We start from the raw sequence: 21,593 nt of genomic DNA, 5'->3' as shown, positions 1-21,593 counted from the left end.
TGTTTACCATCTTCCACGAAAAGCTTGTCGAGCTATGAGAAAATATTGTATTGAGTCAAAACTTTGCAATATTTGGTAACTCATTTGCTTTATGCGCCAAGTTACAACAGAAACAGCCCAGCATTGAAAGTAGAGGCCATTGTGTTGCACCATTTGAAGCTGCCTCTCTACTAGTTCTTTGATCTTACATTGCCACCAGTTCTTGTCTTTCAAGACGAAGAACTCCTTCACTGAAGCATTCACTTCCTCTTGGTTGGTGAAGCACTGCAAGTACAGGATTTGAGCCATGGATTTGAGCCATAAATAATCCGAAGGAGATATTTTTCTGCAATTTTAATGTCCATAAGCAGTGGTTCGGGAAGGCTCAGCTTCTGGAACCCGTCACCAAACATGAGTGTTTCAAACATAAGGGGATGCTCTACTTTGGTGAATTTATGGAGGGGATAACCCACTACGAGTTTGTTAATAACCAACTTGTACTCTGAACAGCTGGAATGGATGCATGGCATTGTGCAGCAAGAATACCTGGCATTGGTTAACAGAAAACAAGGTCTTCTGCAGCAAGACATTGTAAGACCTTATACTCTTCAAACAACTCAAACAATTTGAGGGAATTGAATTGAAGAAATCAAAGAACAAAAGAAAAAAGAAAGAAAAATGCGCTTGACACCAGAGCTGAAGAAACCTTCAAAAGATGGAAGACCGCCATATCGAAAATGGTAGAGGAGTAGGGGCTTAAACCAGATGTGGTTCTTCCTGATGATGTCCTTAGCTACTGGATCTTATAAAAGAGCTGTTGAGGTAGCGAACCACAAAACATGGTTGGAATTCCTTGTTCTGATCCATGCAATGCTTCATCAACCAAGAAGAGGTGGAAGCTTCGGAGTTCTTCATCTTGAAGGACAAGAACTAGTCTCAGCATGGGATCAAAGAATGGGCAGAAAGTTGGCTTTAGATGGTGGAACAGAGAGGCTTCTATTTTGACTGCTTGGCTGCTTTTGTCATAACTTGACGAATAAAGTAAATAAGTTAGCAAAATATGGTAAAACTTTTGGCTCAACATGAAATCACCTAGTTTGGAAATTGAGAACAGGTGAAGATTGGCAACAGGAAGGGCATCTGGCTAGTGAAAATCTGTCTCAGCAAATTCCATCTAACCCATGCCAGCATGTGAAAGCAGACGTTAAATGATGACGGTGAATGTTAATGAGAGAACTACATGATATCTTGTTACACATTTGCTTCCCCTTTTTCTTAAAAAAAAATTCCTTTATGTTTATCAAATACAACTTTACCAATGTAATTTTTAAAATGTTTAATTGCAGAGTGATATTGCCGGTGCGAGTGGAGACCATGAATCTTCGTTAGAGGTGAGTGTTTGTAGGTGATCAAATCACTTAATAATACATATTCATTTTAATGGAAACAAGGAGTATTTTCCTCACAAGGAACATATTTTTCTGTAAAGGAATATTTCTAACTAGGAGTATGTTCTCTGTAAAGTGGTTGGCATTACGAATGTCATCCAGTCGTAAAAACCATGCTGAAGCCGACAGTAGAGCTTGGTACAGTCCTCTGGCTTGCCAGCTCTTGTTAAACTGTCCAACCCATGCCAGCATGGAAAACGGACATTAAATGATGATGTTGATAGATAAGCTGATTCACATGTCGTTCAGGTGTCTATTTTTAGATGGATAAGGCGTTTCCTTGTATAAAACCGGCTTTGTATGTGTGTGTGTTGTATTTATTATTAACTCTGTGTATTTTTCTTAGAATACCTGTGTTTTTGTTTGTGTGTTTCTTTGTGTACGATACGTCATGTGGGTGTTTGTGTGTCAATCATAGTTTAGAATGGATGTTTGTGTACATTTATTTGTATGCTTTTGTTTGTGTATAGATGTGTGTGTGTGTGTGTGTGTGTTTGTTTTTATATCCCTGTTCCCGATAGGGTTTTTTTGGGCTGTTTGTGTGTATTTACTTGCATGTATGTATGTGGTGTGTGTGTGTGTATGTGTGTTTATAGTTTTGCATCAAGTTGGTGGTTATTGCTTTAAGTTTTATAACCAGAAACCACCAACACTGCCACCACTTTGTTTCACATATGCGTTACTACTACTACTACTACTACTGCTACTGCTGCTGCTGCTAATACCACCACCACTACCTTCTAATAATACTACTGCTGCTACTACTACTGCTGCTGCTACTACTACTACTATCACCATCACTACTACTACTACTATCACCACCATCACTACTTTTACAATTTCTACTACTGCTCTGCTACTACTACTATCATCATCATCATTTAACATCCGTTTTCCATGCTGGCATGGGTTTACTAATATTACCACCACCACCACTATCACTACTACTACCACCACCACCACCACCACTATCACCACCGCTACTACTACCACCACTACCACCACCACTATCACCATCACTACTACTACAACCATTACCACTACCACTATCACCATCACTACTACTACTACTACTACCACCACCAGCACTACTATTACAACTTCTACTTTACTACTGCCACAACCATCATCACAACTACTAACTATTACTACTACTACTACTACTGCTGCTGCTGCCACCACCACCACTGCCACCACCACCACCACCACTACTACTACCACCACACCACCATCACTACTACTACTATATTTGCTTTACATGTTACAGTTACTACTACTATTACGTTTGCTTTACATGTTAGTTACTACTACTACTACAATGTTTGCTTTACATGTTACAGTTACTACTACTACTACTACTAATCTGAGCCCTTTTGTTTTTTAGGAGCCTGAACGCCAGCAGCTGTTTGAAACTGCTCAGCTGGAGTTGCGGGAGGCGAGCAGCAAAATCTGCAAACTGGAAGAATCTGTCATTGGCAAACAGAAGGCTGTCGAGAGACTGGTGGCTGAGATAAACTCTTTAAGGGCAGAAAATGAGATGCTGAAACAATCTTTAGGAAATGGTCCTTCACAAGATCTGGTAAAAGAATTTGTTAAATCTATATGTGTTATGTGGCTGTGGGGTAAAAAGTTTGCTTTGCAATTGCATGGTTCTGGGTTCGGTCCCACTGCGTGGCATCTTGGGCAAGTGTTTTCTACTATAGCCTCGGGCCTATTGATCAATGCCTTGTGAGTGGATTGGGTAGATGGAAACTGAAAGAAGCCCGTCGTATATGTGTCTGTGTTTGTCCTCCACCATCGCTTGATAACTGTTGTTGGTTTGTTTACATCCCTGTAATTTAGTGGTTTGGTGAAAGAGACCGATAAAATAAGTGCAAGACTTAAAAGTAAAATAATTACTGGGATTGATTCATTTGACCGAAAATTCTTCAACCCGGTGCTCCAGCATGGCCGCAGTCAAATGACTGGGACAAATAAACGATATCATATAAAGACAGACTTATGATGACAGTGAGGTTAAGCTGACAGTGATGATGACATGCCCATTCCCTGACACAAACCAGTTATTGCTCCGGTAGACATTTCTTCTCGTGTCTTTGATCTTTTAGAATTGCTCAGATTAATGCAATGAAATAATTATTTTCTTTCATTGATTTGAATGAAAGCAGACAGCAGAGCTTGTTGCTGTCTTCTCATTTGCCAGTTCCTGTTGAACTGTCCAACCCATGCCAGCATGGAAAACAGACGTTAAATGATGATGACGGTGGTGGTGATGGTGGTGCATTGGCTTCTAGCTTTGAGATTCCAGCGATGTGATTACTCTTTCATACGTTTCGGTCATTTGACTGCGGCCATGCTGGAGCACTGCCTTTAGCCGAAGAAATCGACCCCAGGACTTACTTATTCTATCGTTCTCTTTTGCCGAACTGCTAGGTTTTGGGGACATAAACACACAAACATCGGTTGTCAAGCGATGGTTGTGGGAGGAAGGGAAGGACAAACACAGACACAATGACACACACACACACACACATACACACACACACATGCATATATATATACACACGATGGGCTTCTTTCAGTTTCCATCTACAAAATTCACCCACAAGGCTTTGGTAGGGCCTGAGGCTATAGTAGAAGACACTTGTTCAAGGTGTCACACAGTGGGACTGAACTCGGAGCCATGTGGCTAGGAAGGAAGCTTCTTACCACACAGCCATGCCTGGTTGTTTATTTTTAGAGTGACATTGTAGGGCAGGTACATGACTCCAGATCTGGTTGATTGGAATATAAACAGCTAGAATATTTGGGCCAGATATTCTTTTTTGCTCTAGGTACAATGCCCGAAATTTTGGGAGAGGGGCCCAGTCAAATAGATTGACCCCCAGGACGTAACTGGTACTTAATTTATTGACCCCGAAAGGATGAAAGGCAAAGTCGACCTTGGCGGAGTTTGAACTCGGAATGCAATGGTAAATGAAATACCGCTAAGCATTTCGTCTGGCGTGCTAAAGTTTCTGCTAGCTTGCCACTTTGAGAATAAAGAATATTTTTTCTATTCTTGGCACAAGTACTAGGCTTACAAAGAATGTCCTGGGGTCGATTTGTGCAAAGGTCTGAAATTTTGAAGGAGGGGGCCAGTCAATTAGATCGAGCCCAGTACGCAACTGCTACTTAATTTATTGACCCTTAGCGGAGTTTGAACTCGGAATGCAGTGGCAGACGAAATACTGCTAAGCATTTCGCTCAGCATGCTAACGTTTCTACTAGCTTGCCACCTTAGGCCAGTTATTGTCGGGTTACAGGGTTTAACAAGACACAACTAGTATAAATAAAGATATCTAGTTTGTTTCTATTTAGTAGTTTCTACCCATTGGTTGTGTAGTTAGAATGTTGTACAGCCATAGTAGTTAGATTGTACAAGGGTTGAGAACAATTCATATTGTTTCATTAAAAAAATAGTAGTCTACCCTGTCATTGCTAGCATTGCGAAAGAGTAAACTAGTAAGATATTGTTACTATTATAGAATTACATAGGTGGAAAAAGTACTTTTTAAAGCATATAAGTTAATATTTATATATACATATAGCTTACCAACCACGCGACTCTGGGTTCAGTCTCACTATGTGGCACCTTGGGCAAGTGTCTTCTACTACAGCCATGGGCCGACCAAAGCCTTGTGAGTTGATTTGGTAGATGGAAACTGAAAGAAGCCCATCTTATGTATATCTATTTATATATGCATATGTGTGTGTTTTTGTTTGTCCTCCCACCATCACTTGACAACCAATTTTGGTGTGTTTACGTCCCCATAACTTAGCGGCTCAGCAACAGAAACTGATAGAATACATAGCCGTCACTCTGTGTTTGTCCCCCTAGCATTGCTTGACAACCGATGCTGGTGTGTTTACGTCCCCGTCACTTAGCGGTTCGGCAAAAGAGAGCGATAGAATGAGTACTGGGCTTACAAAGAATGTCCTGGGGTCGATTTGTGCAACTAAAGGCGGTGCTCCTGCATGGCTGCAGTCAAATGACAAACAAATAAAAGTATAATATATATATACACTTTTTGTTTTGTCTTGTAAGTATTTGGTAACCTTGTCAGTGCAGGTGTCACTTAAAAGCACCCAGTCCACACTGTAAACTGGTTGGTATTTGAGTATTTGAAAGGGTATCCAGCTGTTAAAACCTTGCCAAAACTGACTCCACTTGTGCTTGTGCCATGTGAAAAGTATTAAGTCCACTCTGCTGAGTAGTTGGTGTTAGGAAGGGCATCCAGCTGTAAAAATCCTGGCGCAGGCTTCTGCCTTGCCAACTCATGGCAAACCGTCCCACCCATGCCAGCATGTAAGCTGGATATTAAACGATGATAATGAACTCATGCGCACATACACACACATTAAATACCAAATCCATTTACAAGGTTTTTGTTGGCCTGGGGCAACTTGCCTGAAGTAGCATGCTGTAGGCCTGAACTTGGAATCCTATAATTGGGAAACAAATTTCTTACACATAGCCAAGACTCTGCCTATTATCTTTCTGTCTGTCTCTATAAATTGCTCTGGAATAATTTTGGTTTATATTCTATAACTCTTGTAGAAACATATGGTCTTATATTTTCCAACTGAAGTATAGCAATTTAGTTGCGCAACACCTTGCTTTTGTGCTCTCAGAATCATACCGTCTTATGTTTCAGCCCCCAAATTATTTTATAGTAGAGAGGGTCTCTCTCTTCCTCCCTCCCCCATATATATATAAATAAAAAGCATGTACCCCCTGGTGTGTTGTTTAATTATTTCCCTATATAACATATTACCAAAACTATATCATTCAAAAGTCTCACCAGAGTAGTGACTGATTGTTTATATATATATATATATATATATATATATATATATACACATATCATCATCATCATCATCATCATTGTTTAACATCCGCTTTCCATGCTGGCATGGGTTGGATGGATTGACTGAAGTCTGAAGAACCAGCAACTGCACCAGGGTCCAGTCTGACCTGGCAATGTTTTTATAGCTGGATGCCCTTCCTAACACCAGCCACTCCGAGAGTGTAGTGGGTGCTTTATATGTACTACCGGTACAGGAGCCAGTCAGGCGGGCCTGGCACCGATCACGTTCAGATAGTGCTTTTTACGTGCCACCAGCACGGGAGCCAGTCAGTGGGTACTGGCATCGACCTCGTTCGGATGGTTTCACAATTGAAAGAAAAGTATGCAATACATGTAGTGGAGTATATTCATTTATTCAAGACTTATTTTTGTATGGAACAATAGTCCACAACGGTTACATTCGATGATCAGTGCAGGCCTTGGCTGGAGTTGGTAGATCTTTTGCCATAACCATCTATCTTATATATATATATATATTATATGTAGAAAAATACAAACTGGGACAAGAACGTAAAACATTTAGAAGATGATACAAAAAACACGGACGGGACATTCAAAGCCTTCAATCTTCAGTCAAGAACCAGATCATCCTTGCAATTTTGGCTGATTAATCTTGAGATCGCTCCGATCCAGCCAGCCCCAAGGAAAAACTAAGCTACGAGCATTAGATTTCTTGGAAAAAGGATCGAATGTATACGAAACGAGGACAGAAAAACGGACGATGCCACGCGAATATCAATACAAAAAATAATAATAGTAATAACAGGACAAAAACAGCGGGTGTCTTACGACTATAGACAGTACAACTTAGTTTAGCTGGCGTATTTTGGAAAAAAATGCCTTTTTCGGCAGACGAAGACAACGATGTTCTCGTGGCGCTGGTTAGAAGCCGAAAGGCTGGTTGACTAGCGGTCACGTGAGAGGAGAAGAGAGAGAAAAAAAGGGGGCAAAGGAATCAAAGAGAGAGAGAGAAAAGGAAGGACGAAGGCACCAATGGGGGGAGAAGAGAGAGAAAGAAGGAATTAAAGAGGGGAGAAGAAAGAGAGCGTGCCAAGGATTGGCTTGGCGACAGAATCAGTGAGGTGCAAAGTGAGAAAGACAGAGAAATGTGAGAGAGTGGGGGAAGAGGAGACCAAAGAATCAGAGGCAAGAAAAGAGAAAAGGAGGAGGAGAAGTAGAGAGAGAAAGAGACAGATCAAAGTAGAGTGCAAAGTGTGAAAGGCAGAGAAATGTAGGAGAGAGAGACAGTGTTATAGAGTCGTACCAAATTTAAAGGAATATGTACTTACATACAAGGCCAAAGAGGGTATGGGCACCGCTATATATTATATGTAGAAAAATACAAACTGGGACAAGAACATATATATATATATATACTAGCAGTATCGCCCGGCGTTGCTCGGGTTTGTAAGGGAAATAACTATATAAGCATTTTTAGAGAGTTATAGCCGAAAAATAGCAAAAAAAATGCATTAAAAATCGAAAAAAAATGATGGTAAATTCTTTTAAAAATCGTAGACTCATTGTAGATGCACGCTAATACCCAGAAGGGCTTGATATGAATCACGACTATAAGATACCCGGTTTTGGTTAAACTGCACCGCTAAATGTGGGAGTAGTTAGGAATCTAAATTGTAGGAGACAGACACACAACTTGACTTTTATATATAAAGATATGTGTATATAGACATACATGTACAGGACATAAAAAAAAACGTGAACAGAATGCAAAATGAGAACATAAAAAAAATGAAAACATGGAAAACGAACAATTCTTTGAAGAATGAATGAAATAGAGAAACGAAACAGGCCACATAAAGAACAATCCCTTCATCAGTTGTCCCCTGTTTTATCTATTCTGCGTTTCGAACATTGGAACTACTGATGAAGAGGTTTTCCTCATGTTGCCTGTCTCGTTTCTCTGTTTCGTTCGTTGTTGGAAAAAAAAAGTTCGTTTTCCATGTTTTCGTTTTCTTTATGTTCTCATTTTGCATTTTGTTCAAGTTTTTTTAACATCCTGTACCCATATATGCATGTATATATACTTATATATGTTGGTATGTACATATATGCATGTATATAATGTATATATGCATATATATATATATATATATATATATATATGTATGTATATATATATATATATAATATATATATATATATATACATACACTTGGGCAAGTGTCTGCACCTTGGGCAAGTGTCTTCTGCTATAGCCCCGGGCCGACCAATGCCTTGTGAGTGGATTTGGTAGATGGAAACTGAAAGAAGCCCATTGTATATATGTATATATATATATATATATAAGTTAGTGTGTATATGTTTGTGTGTCTGTGTTTGTCCCCCTAGCATTGCTTGACAACCGATGCTGGTGTGTTTACGTCCCCGTCACTTAGCGGTTCGGCAAAAGAGATCGATAGAATAAGTACTGGGCTTACAAAGAATAAGTCCCGGGGTTGATTTGCTCGACTAAAGGCGGTGCTCCAGCATGGCCGCAATCAAATGACTGAAACAAGTAAAAGATTAAAGATAGAAAGAAAGAAAGATATATATATATATATTATATATATATATAATTATATATATATATATATATATATATATATATATTATATATATATATATATATATATATTATATTATTGTATGATCGAATGCCACACATCCATTTCCATGAAGTCGTCATCATCATCGTTTAACATCCATTTTTCCATGCTGGCATGGGTTGGATGGTTGGACTGGGGTCTGGGAAGCCCAATCTGATCTGGCAATGAGTGTTTCTACAGCTAGATGCCCTTCCTAATGCCAACCACTCCGAGAGTGTAATGGGTACTTTTTACATGGGACTGAACCTGGATCCATGTTGTTAGAAAGCAAGCTTCTGACCACATGCTGTCTATAAAAATATAATAGGTGTGGCTATGTGGTAAAAAGCTTGCTTACCAACCACATGGTTCTGGGTTCGGTCCCACTGTGTGGCACATTGGGCAAGTGTCTTCTGCTACAGCCTCGGGCCAACCAAGGCCTTATGGGTGGATTTGGTAGACGGAAACTGAAAGAAGCCCATTGTGTATATGTTTGTGTGTCTGTGTTTGTCCCCCCCCCCAACATTGCTTGACAACCGATGTTGGTGCGTTTACGTCTCTGTAACTTAGCAGTTTGGCAAAAGAGACCAATAGAATAAGTACTAGGCTTACAAAGAATAAGTCCTGGGCTAGATTTGCTTGACTACAGGTGGTGCTCCAGCATGGCCGTAATTGACATGTACTCCACGAAATGTATTTAGTAATACAGCAGCTTAATGTTGAATTGTTTATATATAACTAGACATAGAAACACACATACACACACACACACACTCTCTCTCTCAGTGTGTGTGGTTCTGTTAGAACTGAAGATAAATAGTATCCAATTATATCAAAGACTTGATTCTGTGTGTGGCAGACAGGTATGTTTTCTCTGTAGCAGACAACTCCCTAATTATTCTAGAGTAAGGCTAAATTTATATATATTCTAATATAAACATGTGGTTTGGGGTTCAGTCCCTCTGTGTGACAGCTTGAGCTGTGTCTTTTACTATAGCCCCCTGCTAACCAATGCCTTGAAAGTGGATTTGGTTGATGGAAACTGTAGAAGTGTGTCATATCCCCTGCCATGTCACTTGACAACTGATGTTGGTTTGTTTACTTTCTTGTGACCTAGTGGTTTGGCCAAAGAGACTGGTAAAATAAGTACTAGAATAAGTCCCGAGGTCAATGTGATTGACCAAACCAGTGGTTCTCTCCCCCTTTTATACATGCGGACCCCTTTGATTGCTGTTTTACTCAGGTTGATCCCCAAAGCCATTTGATGTTTAATGAAAAATCTCATAATATTTTTATAACTAAATATCATAAAGAATTGTATAAAAAAATTAAAATATTTTGTGTGTGCTGCCCGACTGGCTCCTGTGCCAGTGGCATGTAAAAAGCGCCATTTGAGTGTGGTTGATGCCAGTGGCATTAGGAAGGGCATCCAGCTATAGAAACCATGCCAAATCAGACTGGAGCCTGGTACAGCCTTCTGGCTTGCCAGTCCTCCTCAGTCACACCATCCAACCCATGCCAGCATAGAAAGCAGACGTTAAACGACAATGATGATGGTAGAAGTATAAACGATTTAATGTTCAATTTTTAACAAAATCTTGTATAGACCCTGGTTGAAGACCACTTGACTAAACTCTTCAAGGTGGTGTCCCAGCATAAAATAAATATATATATCATCATCATTGTCGTTTAACGTCTGCTTTCCATGCTGGCATGGGTTGGATGGTTTGACTGAGGGCTGACAAGCCAGAAGGCTGCACCAGGGTCCAATCTGATCTGGCAAAGTTTCTACAGCTGCATGCCCTTCCCAACGCCAACCACTCCAAGAGTGTAGTGGGTGCTTTTTACATGCCACTTGCACAGGAGCCAGTCAGGTGGGCCTGGCATCGATCACATTCAGATAGTGCTTCTTACATACCACCGGCATGGGGTGCCAGTAAAGGGGTACTGGCATCGGCCATGTTCGGATGGTGCTTTTTACATGCCACTGGCATGGGATCCAGTCAGGTGGACCTGGCATCGAAGACGGTCCTGGCATCTTTAGTATATTTTCATTTTTATTTGTATTTTTATGTTTTCTTGTAGTTATATTTACATGTTTTATTTTGTTATATTTCAGAATGCTCTTGATCCTGCCAGCAAATTTGAACCTGGACATCAACGAGACTTGACCCTACGGGTAGGTTATGTATATTTTAAGACAGAGCCATTGTTACTTTTCTAATTATATCAACTGTATCTTTCCTGTTACAAACCCTCCTCTTCGTTGTTGTGTTCCCAGTCAAAAGAAATCGTCTGTTATTATTGTCGTCATCAGTGGTGTTGCTGCTTGTGGTGGGCTGGTGTAGGCGTGGCTGTGTGGTAGGAAGTTTGCCTCCCAGCCACATGGCTTTAGGCTCAGTCCCACTCTGTGGCCATAGCACCTTGGGCAAGTGTCTTTTACTAGCCCCAGGCCAACCAAAGCTTTGGGAGTGGATTTGGTAGATGTAAACTGAAAGAAGCCATTTGTATGTGTGTGTGTGTGTGTGTGTGTGTGTGTGTGTGTGTGTATGTATATATATACTATATGCTTTTATTTGTTTCAGTCATTTGACTGTGGCTATGCTGGAGTACTGCCTTTAGTTGAACAAATTGACCCCAGAGCTTACCTTTTATAAGCCCTGTACTTATTCTATAGGTCTTTTTTTGCTGAACTGCTAAGTTACAGGGATGTAAACACATCAACATCAGTTGTCACGCGATGATGGGAGAACAAACACAGACACACAAACACACACATATATATGACAGGCTTCTTTCAGTTTCCATCTACCAAATCCACTCACAAGGCTTTGGTTGGCCCAAGGCTATAGTAGAAGACACTTGCCCAAGGTGCCATGCAGTGGGACTGAATCTGGAAACATGCGGTTGGTATGCAAGCTACTTACCACACAGCCACCCCTGCACCTATTATAATATATATATATATATATATATATACTAGCTGAGGTAACCGGTAAAAATTACCCTTAATAAGATGTTTGTTGATAGCCATGAAACAATTTTCATCAAATTTTGGCATTTTTCAAAAAATTAAAATCGATGCTGATTAAAAATTGATTAAAAAAAAATTCCAAGTGCATAAGTGACCGCATGGGCATAAGTCCCACACATGTGTCAAGTTTCATCAAGGTCTGTTGGATAGTTTTGAAGGGGATAAAGTAACAAATTCACAAACACAAACGTGCCATTTATTATTATTATTATTATTATATATATGGCGTAGGCACGGGCATAGCTGTGTGGTTAGGGAGCTTGCTTCCTAACTACATGGTTTCGGGTTCAGTCCCACTGCATGGCACTTTGGGTAGGTGTCTTCCGCTATAGCCCCAAGCCGACCGGAGCTTTGTGATTGAATTCGGTAGGCAGGAGTTACTGCCGTGTGTGTATGTGTGCGTATAGCTGCTCAGTGCCTCTCCGAAAGAGAGAGAGAGAGGGATATATATATATATAGGGAGAGTTTATGAAAAAAACTAAAGACGAAGACAGGTGGTGTACAAAACAAACAGATGTATTAGTATAACGCTCAGGAATAGAAAAAGTTTTTTATGTTTCGAGCCTACGCTCTTCTACAGAAAGGGACACAGAAAAAAAACAAGGAGAGAAAAAAAAGGAAAGAAAAAGGTGGCAACGACTCAGACCTTTGGCTTGAGAAGAAGACCCATCAAACTGAGCAAAATTGCAGTCATGGCAGATACCGGTCTCATGCAAATGGCACCCATGTTTGGTGGCATATAAAAGCACCCATTATACTCTTGGAGTGGTTGGCATTAGGAAGGGCATCCGGCCATAGAAAACCATGTCAAATCAGACTGTAGTCTGGTGCAGCCTTTCAGCATGCCAACCGCAGTCAAACCGGCCAAAACATGCCAGCATGGACAATGGATGTTAAATGATGATGATGATGATATATGTGTGTGTATTACTGTCTCCTTGCCTTGAAATCAAGAGACAGTTGTAAACGAGTCTCACCATCATAGAAGCAGCATTCTTCATTTTTAGTCTTTCATGAAACACACTTCTGGCCCTGCAGAAACATTACCTTATTTGGAACACAGCAATTATTATAAGAGAGATAACTTCTAGATTAAAAATGGTGGCGGTTACAAGTTTGATTTTTAAATAGAATAACGAAGGAGATGTACAGAGTATAAATATTTAATATTTCTATTAATCATTTTTAGTATTCATTATAAAAATCTTAAATTATGTATCCATAGGTAGCTGTGTATAGCACCATTTCATCCTCATCAGCATAATATAACCCCTAGGCAAAAAACTGACTCTAATATTTAAGAAAATGTTTTCTTTTCTGATTTATACTTTTTTTTTTGCTTCCTTTTCTTTTCCTGTTCTTGTTATTCCACTGATTGTCTCCAGATTCAGGAACTCGAAAATGCTATCCTAAAGCGAGATGAACTTCTGCGCCAGCTGACGTCACGCTTGCAGATGTCATTTCAAGAGAATACCGAGAGAGGATTGCAGCAGGCCTGCTCAGTTGAAACCCAAAAATTGGCGCAGCATGTCCAGTTATTACAACTACAATTGCAACAGGTGACTTGACAACTTTCTAATTTTTTCATTTGGTACACGTGTGTGTGAGGTGGGGGTGGAATCATATTGGGAATTGTTGTTGCTTTGATTTAAGAGAAGTGTTGTTGGTTTAGACTGGCCCCAATGCAGGATATTTAATATATAGCCTAACGAACTGGCAGTCATTAGTACACCAGGCAAAATGTTTAGCAGCATTTTGTCTGTCTTCGTTTTGAGTTCAAGCCCCTCTGAGGTCACCCATCCTTTTGGGGTTGTTAAAATAAATACCAGTTGAGCATTGGGAGTCAGTGTAATTGCCTTACCTCCTCTCTCAAAAACGCTGGCCTTGTGCCAGAATCTGAAATCAATATGTAGCCTGACTACTTACGCTCCTGCTACACAGACACACACACACATGCGCATACACACACATGCATGCACACACACATCATGCGTGTGCACATGCCTGCACACACGTGCCCACGGATGCACGAATGTGCACAACCCTTCCTCCTTTGCTATCATCAGAGCAAGTTTCCTATCTCAGGAGGATATGCTGATTTCTACTACATGAACTGTAGAGCCAGTGATTGAACCTTTACATTGCCATTTGATCTACTAAAAATCGCAGTCAAATCTCCCTCTTCTCACAACCCTCTGCCTTTTAAAACGAATATACATTAGATTGTATTTTCTTAGGTACACTATGCACGGAAAAAAGATGGAGTGATCATAGCTGGCATGCCCTACTCAAGGTCAACACAGGGCTAGACAAACACGGTTCCTTTGCTTCTTTTACTTACCAAGCTTGGAGAAAGCAATATGAAATAAGTCGAGGCCCCCTTCTCTTCCTCTGTTTTAAACTTAAAAAAACAAAAAAACCAAACGTATTTATCTGTCATTCTTCTTCGTTGTTCTTCTTTGTCGTAACTCATTCCCGGTTCTCTTTCGTCTGAACAAACTAGATCTTTCGGTCAGCTGTAAATTTTATCAGGGGAGATGACTGTGCTAACACCTCAGTAACAACATTCGAAATGTGAAATTAAAAAATTTGTCTCACAAATATTTCTTTGCAATCCTTTGAATGAAATCAATGCACAAAGAGGAAGGAAGGAAAGAAATAACACAAGCACCTAACCATCTGTCATCTCCTGTTTACCGAGTCACTTCTATTTCTTACCGCTTTTCATACAAACTCATATTTACCTTTGAACGTGTCTTCATCCTTGTTCACCCTTCACTACATTCACCTCTCCCATCATCTCTAACCATCTCTCACTCCCCTCTCATCATCATCGTTTAACGTCCGTTTTCCATGCTGGCATGTATCTCCTTTACAGCAAGACGTCTGTTCCTGTGCCTCTATCATTCTTCTGGCTCTGAACACCTGGGGTAAAACCACCACGCCTTTCTCTATTATATTTCCATTCATTTGAAGAACCTTTTTACATCTTGCAACTTGACGTCCTTGCTAGTGCCGGTGGCATGGAAAATGACCCAGTACACATTTGTGAACTTACTAACTCACTCTTCCCAATCTTCTGTCTGTATTTTCTCTCTTCTACTCACCTTGTCTTTTGAGGTTTACACCCTGACATTATATCATCACCACCACCACCACCACCAACTTCAACCCTTTAGCATTTAATCCAGCCATATGTGGCCCAAATATTCTACCGGTTTTATGTTCAAAGTGGCCAGATCTGGCCTCTCCCACCTACCCTGCAATGTCATTCTAAAATTAACAGTCGGTTATCAAAATCTTGAAGCTACGAGATGATGCATGATTAATTCTAAGCAATGAATAAATTAACATTACATTTGACAAGAGTAATCTGAATGCTAAAGAGTTAACTCTTTTCAGCTGCTCCCGTCTACCCATATATATTGCAGGGTAGCCATGTATCTCCTCCACAGCAAAACAACTGTTCCCGTGCCTCTATCATTCTTCTGGCTCTGAACACCTAGCATAAAACCACCACCTCTTTCTCTACTATATTTTCATTCATTTGAAGAGACTCTTTGCATCTTGCTGTCCTTGCCAGTACCGATGCCATGGAAAATGATCTAATACACTTTGTAATGTGATTTGCATTAGAAAAGCTATCCAGCTGTTGAAACCATATTAAAGCATTGTTCATTAATATATTCTTTAGTAAATATTAACCCTTTCATTACTATATTTCTAATTAAAACACACCCCTTATGAGTTTCGATTAAATTCTAAAATAATCACGAATTTAGACTGGTTTCATTAAATATCTGTAACTTTTTTTTATTTATTGACATATTAATATGATTTTTGGGACACAATCAAAGAAAAGGTTTTAATCAATTCTCTTGCATAACTTTTGTCTCAATGTGACTCTAATTACAGGTAAATACTCGTAAACCACAAGCTGTCTTTTTTCTTGGTTTGTTTACTTTCTGTGTAACAGTTTGTTTCTGTAGCTTATAAGCTTACATTTGCTTGAATTCTCCATATCCTCCATTGAAAAGCCCTCAAATTCAGAATGACTGTTTCATAGCATGAAAACTGTTGAAGTTGAAAAAAAATCGCCGAAGGAAAAAATGTGGAAAAAAAATCTTTCAAAATTAGCAGAGCTCAGATATCATGTCAGACAATGTCAGATACTGTAACTCACCTATTTACAAAGAGAAATCGCATGTTTTCACAAATGCACTAACAAAATTTGTGCTGGAATTCACATTTAAATATCAATGGGTTCACTTGACCGGCTGTGTCTGGGCTGGTTGTTAGTGCCAAAAACTTTTTCAACCGGCTGCGGTCGGGTTGGTAACAAAAGAGTTAAGATCAAGAAGTACAAGACCATGTATTTTCCCTCCTTCTAGAGTTTGTTTTAATCCCTTTGCATTCAAATTACTCCCTCACATGTAATCCTTATATATTTACCTTGTTTTGAATTAACCATAAATTCTTTTATAGCTTCATGATTTCAATGATGTGATTGTCTACTTTTAGAAGAGTATTCTTGGGTAAGTGTGAGAGGCTGGATCTGACCAGTTTGAATATAAAACGGGTAGAATATTTTCACTGGATGTAGCCAGTTTAAAGGTTAATGCATAAAGCAATCACAATTATGGCCACACTGGAGCATCTTATTCTTCATTTCACACTTTCAAAATTCTTTTTTTTTGCATTTGTTTTCATTTTTTTTTTACTCATTTAAATTTTTCTTCATTTGTCTTAATTTTTATTTTTTTTATTTTCCTCTTCTTTTTCCATTCAGGCTGGTGAAAAGCTGAATGGACAGATGAAACAACACTCGGTGTCATCACAAGCTTTACAAGATGCCAAATGTGAAATTCTTAATCTTCACCAGCGGATCCAACAGAAAGACGAAATGATGTCACAGCTGACTCAAAAGTTGTCTCAAGTGAATAACAATTATGCTAGTCTACAGTCCACGATGGCCTTATCTGATCAACAATCTACAGACTACAACCAGCTGTTGACTGAACTCAACATCTTGCACGAACAGTCGAACACTCTGTCACTTCACCTCAACGAAGAGAAGGCAAAGAATTCCCAACTTGAAAAACGTCTAATGCAAGTTCTTCAACCAAATGTAGGCATCACCACATTCCTGATTTTGTGGCTTTTAGTGTTGTTGTTGTTTAGCTTCAGGTTGCCTCTAATAAAGGTGCAGGTGTTGATTTAATAGGCTTAACCCTATTCCCTCAAATTCCAGGTTCTGTGCCTATCTTAGAAACATTATTATTATTATTGTTTATTTCTTTATTACCCACAGGGGGCTAAACATAGAGGGGAACAACAAAGACAGACAAAGGGTGTCAGTTGATTACATCGACCCCAGTGCATGGCTGGTATTTATTTAATCAACCTCGAAAGGATGTAAAGCAAAGTTGACCTCAGCGGAATTTGAACTCAGAACGTAATGCTTGACGAAATACTGCTAGGTATTTCACCCGGCGTGCTAATGATTCTGCCAGCTCTATTGATAGCAAGCTGGCAGAAAGTTAGCACACTGGGCAAAATGCTTAGCGGTATTTTGTCTGTCTTTACATTCTAAGTTCAAATTCCTCCAAGGTTGACTTTGCCTTTCATCCTTTTGAGGTTGATAAACTAAGTACCAGTTGTGTACTGGGGTTGATCTAATCAGCTGACACCCTCCCCCAAAATTTCGGGCTTTGTGCCTAGAGTAGAAAAGAATTATTATTATTATTATTATTATTGTTATTATTATTATTATTATGGCAGCGAGCTGGCAGAATTGTTGACATGCTGGGCAAAATGCTTTGTAGCATTTTGTCCATCCTTATGTGGTTAGGAGATTGCTTCCCAACCATATGGTTCGTGGTTCAGTCCAACTGCTTGACACCTTTGGCAGGTATCTCTTGCTATAGCATTGGGTCAACCAAAGCTTTGCAAATGGATTTAATAGATGGAAACTGAAAGAAGCCTGTCGTGTGTGTGTGTGTGAATGTGTCTTTGAGTTTGTTCCCAACCACTAATTGATAACCAGTGTTGGTGTGTTAACATCTCTGTAACTTAATGGTTCAGAAGAAGAGACAAATAAAACAAGTACCAGGCTTAAAAATGAACCGAAGTGCTGGGGTTGATTCGTTTGACTAGAAATTTGTCAAGGCTGTGCTCCAGCATGGCCACAGTCTAATGACTGAAACAAGTAAAAGATAAAAGATTTGATCAAAATGCACATGAGTGGCTGTGTGGTAAGTACATTGCTTATCAACGACATGGTTCTGGGTCCAGTGCTACTGTGTGGCACCTTGGGCAAGTGTCTTCTATAGCCTCAGGCTGACCAAAGCCTTGAGTGAGGATTTGGTAGACGGAAACTGAAAGCAGCCCATCGTATATGTGTATATATATATAGGTATATATACATATATGTGTATATATATATATAGGTATATATACATGTGTATATATATATATATATAGGTATATGTACATATATATATATATATATATATATATATATATATATATATATATATATATATATAACTGAAGAATTTAAATTAATCAAAGAACATGCTAAGATTTCTGTAGTTTATTATCAGTGTATTTTGGTGATTTAAATAAGAGTTTTGACTGTTATTTCCAGCGGGTAAACATACTTAGTATGTCCTATGATTAATTTTAATCTTTCAGCTATTTAATGCTTCTTTTTTTTTTTTTTGAGCCTGTAACCGCCCATATTATTGATTTTGTTATTATCATTTTTAAATTGTTACACTAGATAATTAATAGAGTCAATGGATATCTTCACAAATATTTTCTCCTGAGTTATTTGCCCCATATTGAAATATATATTTGTGTGTGTATATATTTGTGTGTGTATATTTTTGTGTGTCTGTGTTTGTCCCCCCAACATCGCTTGACTGAAAGGCTGAAACAAATAAAAGAGTGAAAGAGGAATCCACCCATTTTTTTCTTCAGACACATTGCATTCCAGACTACATTTTATCAAAGCATTTTTTGGAGATGCAATGATGTTATTGTGAGGGTGCATGGGTGGTGCAGTCGTGAGGGTGTGGCACTCATGATTACAAGATCATGGTTTCGGTTTTTAGACCAGACCAAGTTGTGTTTTGTGTTCTTTTGGGGTTGATAAATTAAGTACCAGTGAAATACTGGGGTTGATGTAATTGACTAGTTCCCCTCCCCTATAATTTCGGGCTTTGTACCTTTAGTAGAAAGGATTATTATTGAGGGTAGTGAGCTGGCAGAATTGTTAGAACATTGGGAAGAATGTTTGGTGGTATTTGTTCCAGCTCTTTATATTCCGAGTTCAAATCTTGCTGAGGTCGACTTTGCCTTTCATTCTTTTTGGGGGTTGATAAAATAAATATTAGCTGAGCATTAGGGGTCAATGTAATTGACTTACCCCTCCCCAAAACTGCTGGCCTTGTGCCAAAATTTGAAATTATTATTATTAAGAACACCCACTACACTCTCGGAGTGGTTGGCATTAGGAAGGGCATCCAGCCATAGAAACCTTGCCAAGTCAGATCGGAACCCAGTGCAGCTCTTCCCCACACCAGCTTACTAGTTTTCAGTCAGACTGTCCAACCCATGCCAGCATGGAAAGCGGACGTTAAATGATGATTGATGATGAGTTGCCAGAATTGTTAGGACACCAGACAAAATACATAGTGATATTATATACTATCTACATGCTCTGATTTCAAATTCAACCGTGGATGACTTTGGCCTTTCCTTCTTTCGGAGTTGATGAAAGAAGTACCAAACACTGAAGGCAAGGTAATCAACTTATACCCCCCCCCCCCACTAAAATTGCTTGGTTTGTGTCAAAAATTTGAAATTCTTATTTATTTATTTATTCATTTATTTTTTTCCCCCTTTTTTTCCAGGTTAATGAAAGTGCTAGCAGTGGAAGCCACTTGGAGTCTACAGCAGAAGGAACTGTCGCAGAAATGGAATTGACCTCAGAGAATTTACCGGAATATTTTCCTAGAAAGCAACTTGAAGAATTTCACAGACTAATTGAAAAATGTATATTTTTGTATCAATCAAGTGATAACACTAGTGACAATAGTACTGCTACTACTACTACTAGTAGTAATAGTAGTAGTAGTAGTAGTTGTGAAGAATTAAACCGGTTACTCTTAAAGATCACTTGCATCACTCAGGTGTTCTTGAAGAACATTAAAACTGACTCCTTCCAGCGGTCAGATCTGGATCGCGATTTTGCTTGTCAAGTAAATTTAGGAGAACCCTTTGAGTTGGCTTCTAACAACAGTGAAATACCATCTCCAAATGCAGTTGCCATAAATGAGAACTTGGGAGCAAACTCAGTGTTGGCAGAAAATAAGGAACTTTTGTCGAATGCTGAGACTCTTCAACTGAAGATTGAAGACTTGTCTGCTGAAAACAAGCTCCTCTCGGAGGAAGTTTTCCAAACAAAGACCAAATTTGATTCTTTGTTGGCTGTGAAAGAAGAGCTTGACGAGAAATGCCAGGCGTCGGAAAGTAAAACAAGCGAGCTGATTACCAAACTGGAACACTATGAGACTGAAATAAACTCTCTTCAAGAGAAGAATTCAAATTTAACTGCTTGCCTGAAAGATCTTGAAGTTTCTTTTGGTTCGGTAAAAGAATCAGAAATGTCTTTGACACAGAATGTAGCAGTTTTGAAAAGTGAGAAAGAAGCACTAAATGCATGTCTGCAGGAGAAGGACAGAGATGTTCAAGACTTGACCGAACGGCTGGAGTCCAGTCACCAAGAGATAATGAACTTGGAGAACATGCGTCGAACACTGGAACAAGAACTGTCAGTGTCTCGACAGGAAACTGTAGACTTCAATGATAAGCTCAATAGACATGGCACTGAAGCAGAAGAACAGAAGCAGAACGAGCTCAATCTCCTTGAAAAATTGGCATCCTCCCAAGAAGAAATTACTGCATTGCAGCAGCAGATGGCATCCATGGAAGATGAGAAAAAAGAAACATTGAAACTTGCTGCCATGGAAGTGGTGGAACTTAATGAAGACATTGCTGCATTACGGAACCAAATTGGTGAGGGTTATATGGTTTTTCTCTTTTGCTTTGCTGCAGGTGTTGAGGTGTGGTTTACTTCCGAATTATGTGGTCTACTATTGTCCTGGGCCCTCCACAGCCATGTGAGTGGATTTAATAGATAGTAACTGAAATAAGCCTATTGTGTGTGTGTGTGTGTGTGTGTGTGTGTGTGTACATGCGTGTGTGTGTATTTGTCCAAGTGTGTGACTCGGAGGGGCCTGCTACTCGACTGGGAAAGGCTCTGTATTTGACTCAAAGGGACTTGGTAGCAACTTGGACAGGGGACTTGGTACTGATTTCTTAAGACTTGTACCAACTTGGGACTTGGTACTGACCTAAATGTACTGCACCATTGGGTGTTAACACTTTACTGTATTTATTTTATGTTTCTTTTAATTATTTTAAGTATAACAAAGAATTTAATAAAATAACTTAGGTATCATTAAGCTAGTGTTAGGAACATAAATTGTGACTAAGGTTTGGTGGAAGATTTTAATTCAGAACTTTTGAAAACAAGGCATTTATACTACAGAGCCAGAGGTGGTTTCAG

At 39.3% G+C, this 21,593-nt stretch overlaps 1 protein-coding gene across 10 annotated transcripts in view; it reads left to right on the top strand.

Annotated features, from left to right (window-relative positions):
• Window positions 1–21,593, top strand: part of LOC118760840 (golgin subfamily B member 1-like) — a 276,733-nt gene that overhangs the window by 55,994 nt on the left and 199,146 nt on the right. For all 10 annotated transcript variants that reach the window (XM_036506355.1, XM_036506353.1, XM_036506349.1 and 7 more), the window contains exons 3-8: window positions 1,326–1,370; window positions 2,812–3,006; window positions 11,042–11,101; window positions 13,342–13,515; window positions 16,746–17,084; window positions 19,876–21,040. In XM_036506355.1, the coding sequence (XP_036362248.1) occupies window positions 1,326–1,370; window positions 2,812–3,006; window positions 11,042–11,101; window positions 13,342–13,515; window positions 16,746–17,084; window positions 19,876–21,040 (1,978 nt within the window). The remainder of the gene's footprint in view (window positions 1–1,325; window positions 1,371–2,811; window positions 3,007–11,041; window positions 11,102–13,341; window positions 13,516–16,745; window positions 17,085–19,875; window positions 21,041–21,593) is intronic.

Source organism: Octopus sinensis, linkage group LG10 (genome assembly GCF_006345805.1).
Source record: "Octopus sinensis linkage group LG10, ASM634580v1, whole genome shotgun sequence".
Lineage (NCBI taxonomy): Eukaryota > Metazoa > Mollusca > Cephalopoda > Octopoda > Octopodidae > Octopus > Octopus sinensis.
Note: the sequence above shows the minus strand (reverse complement) of the source record. Positions and strands in the feature narration are given on the sequence as shown.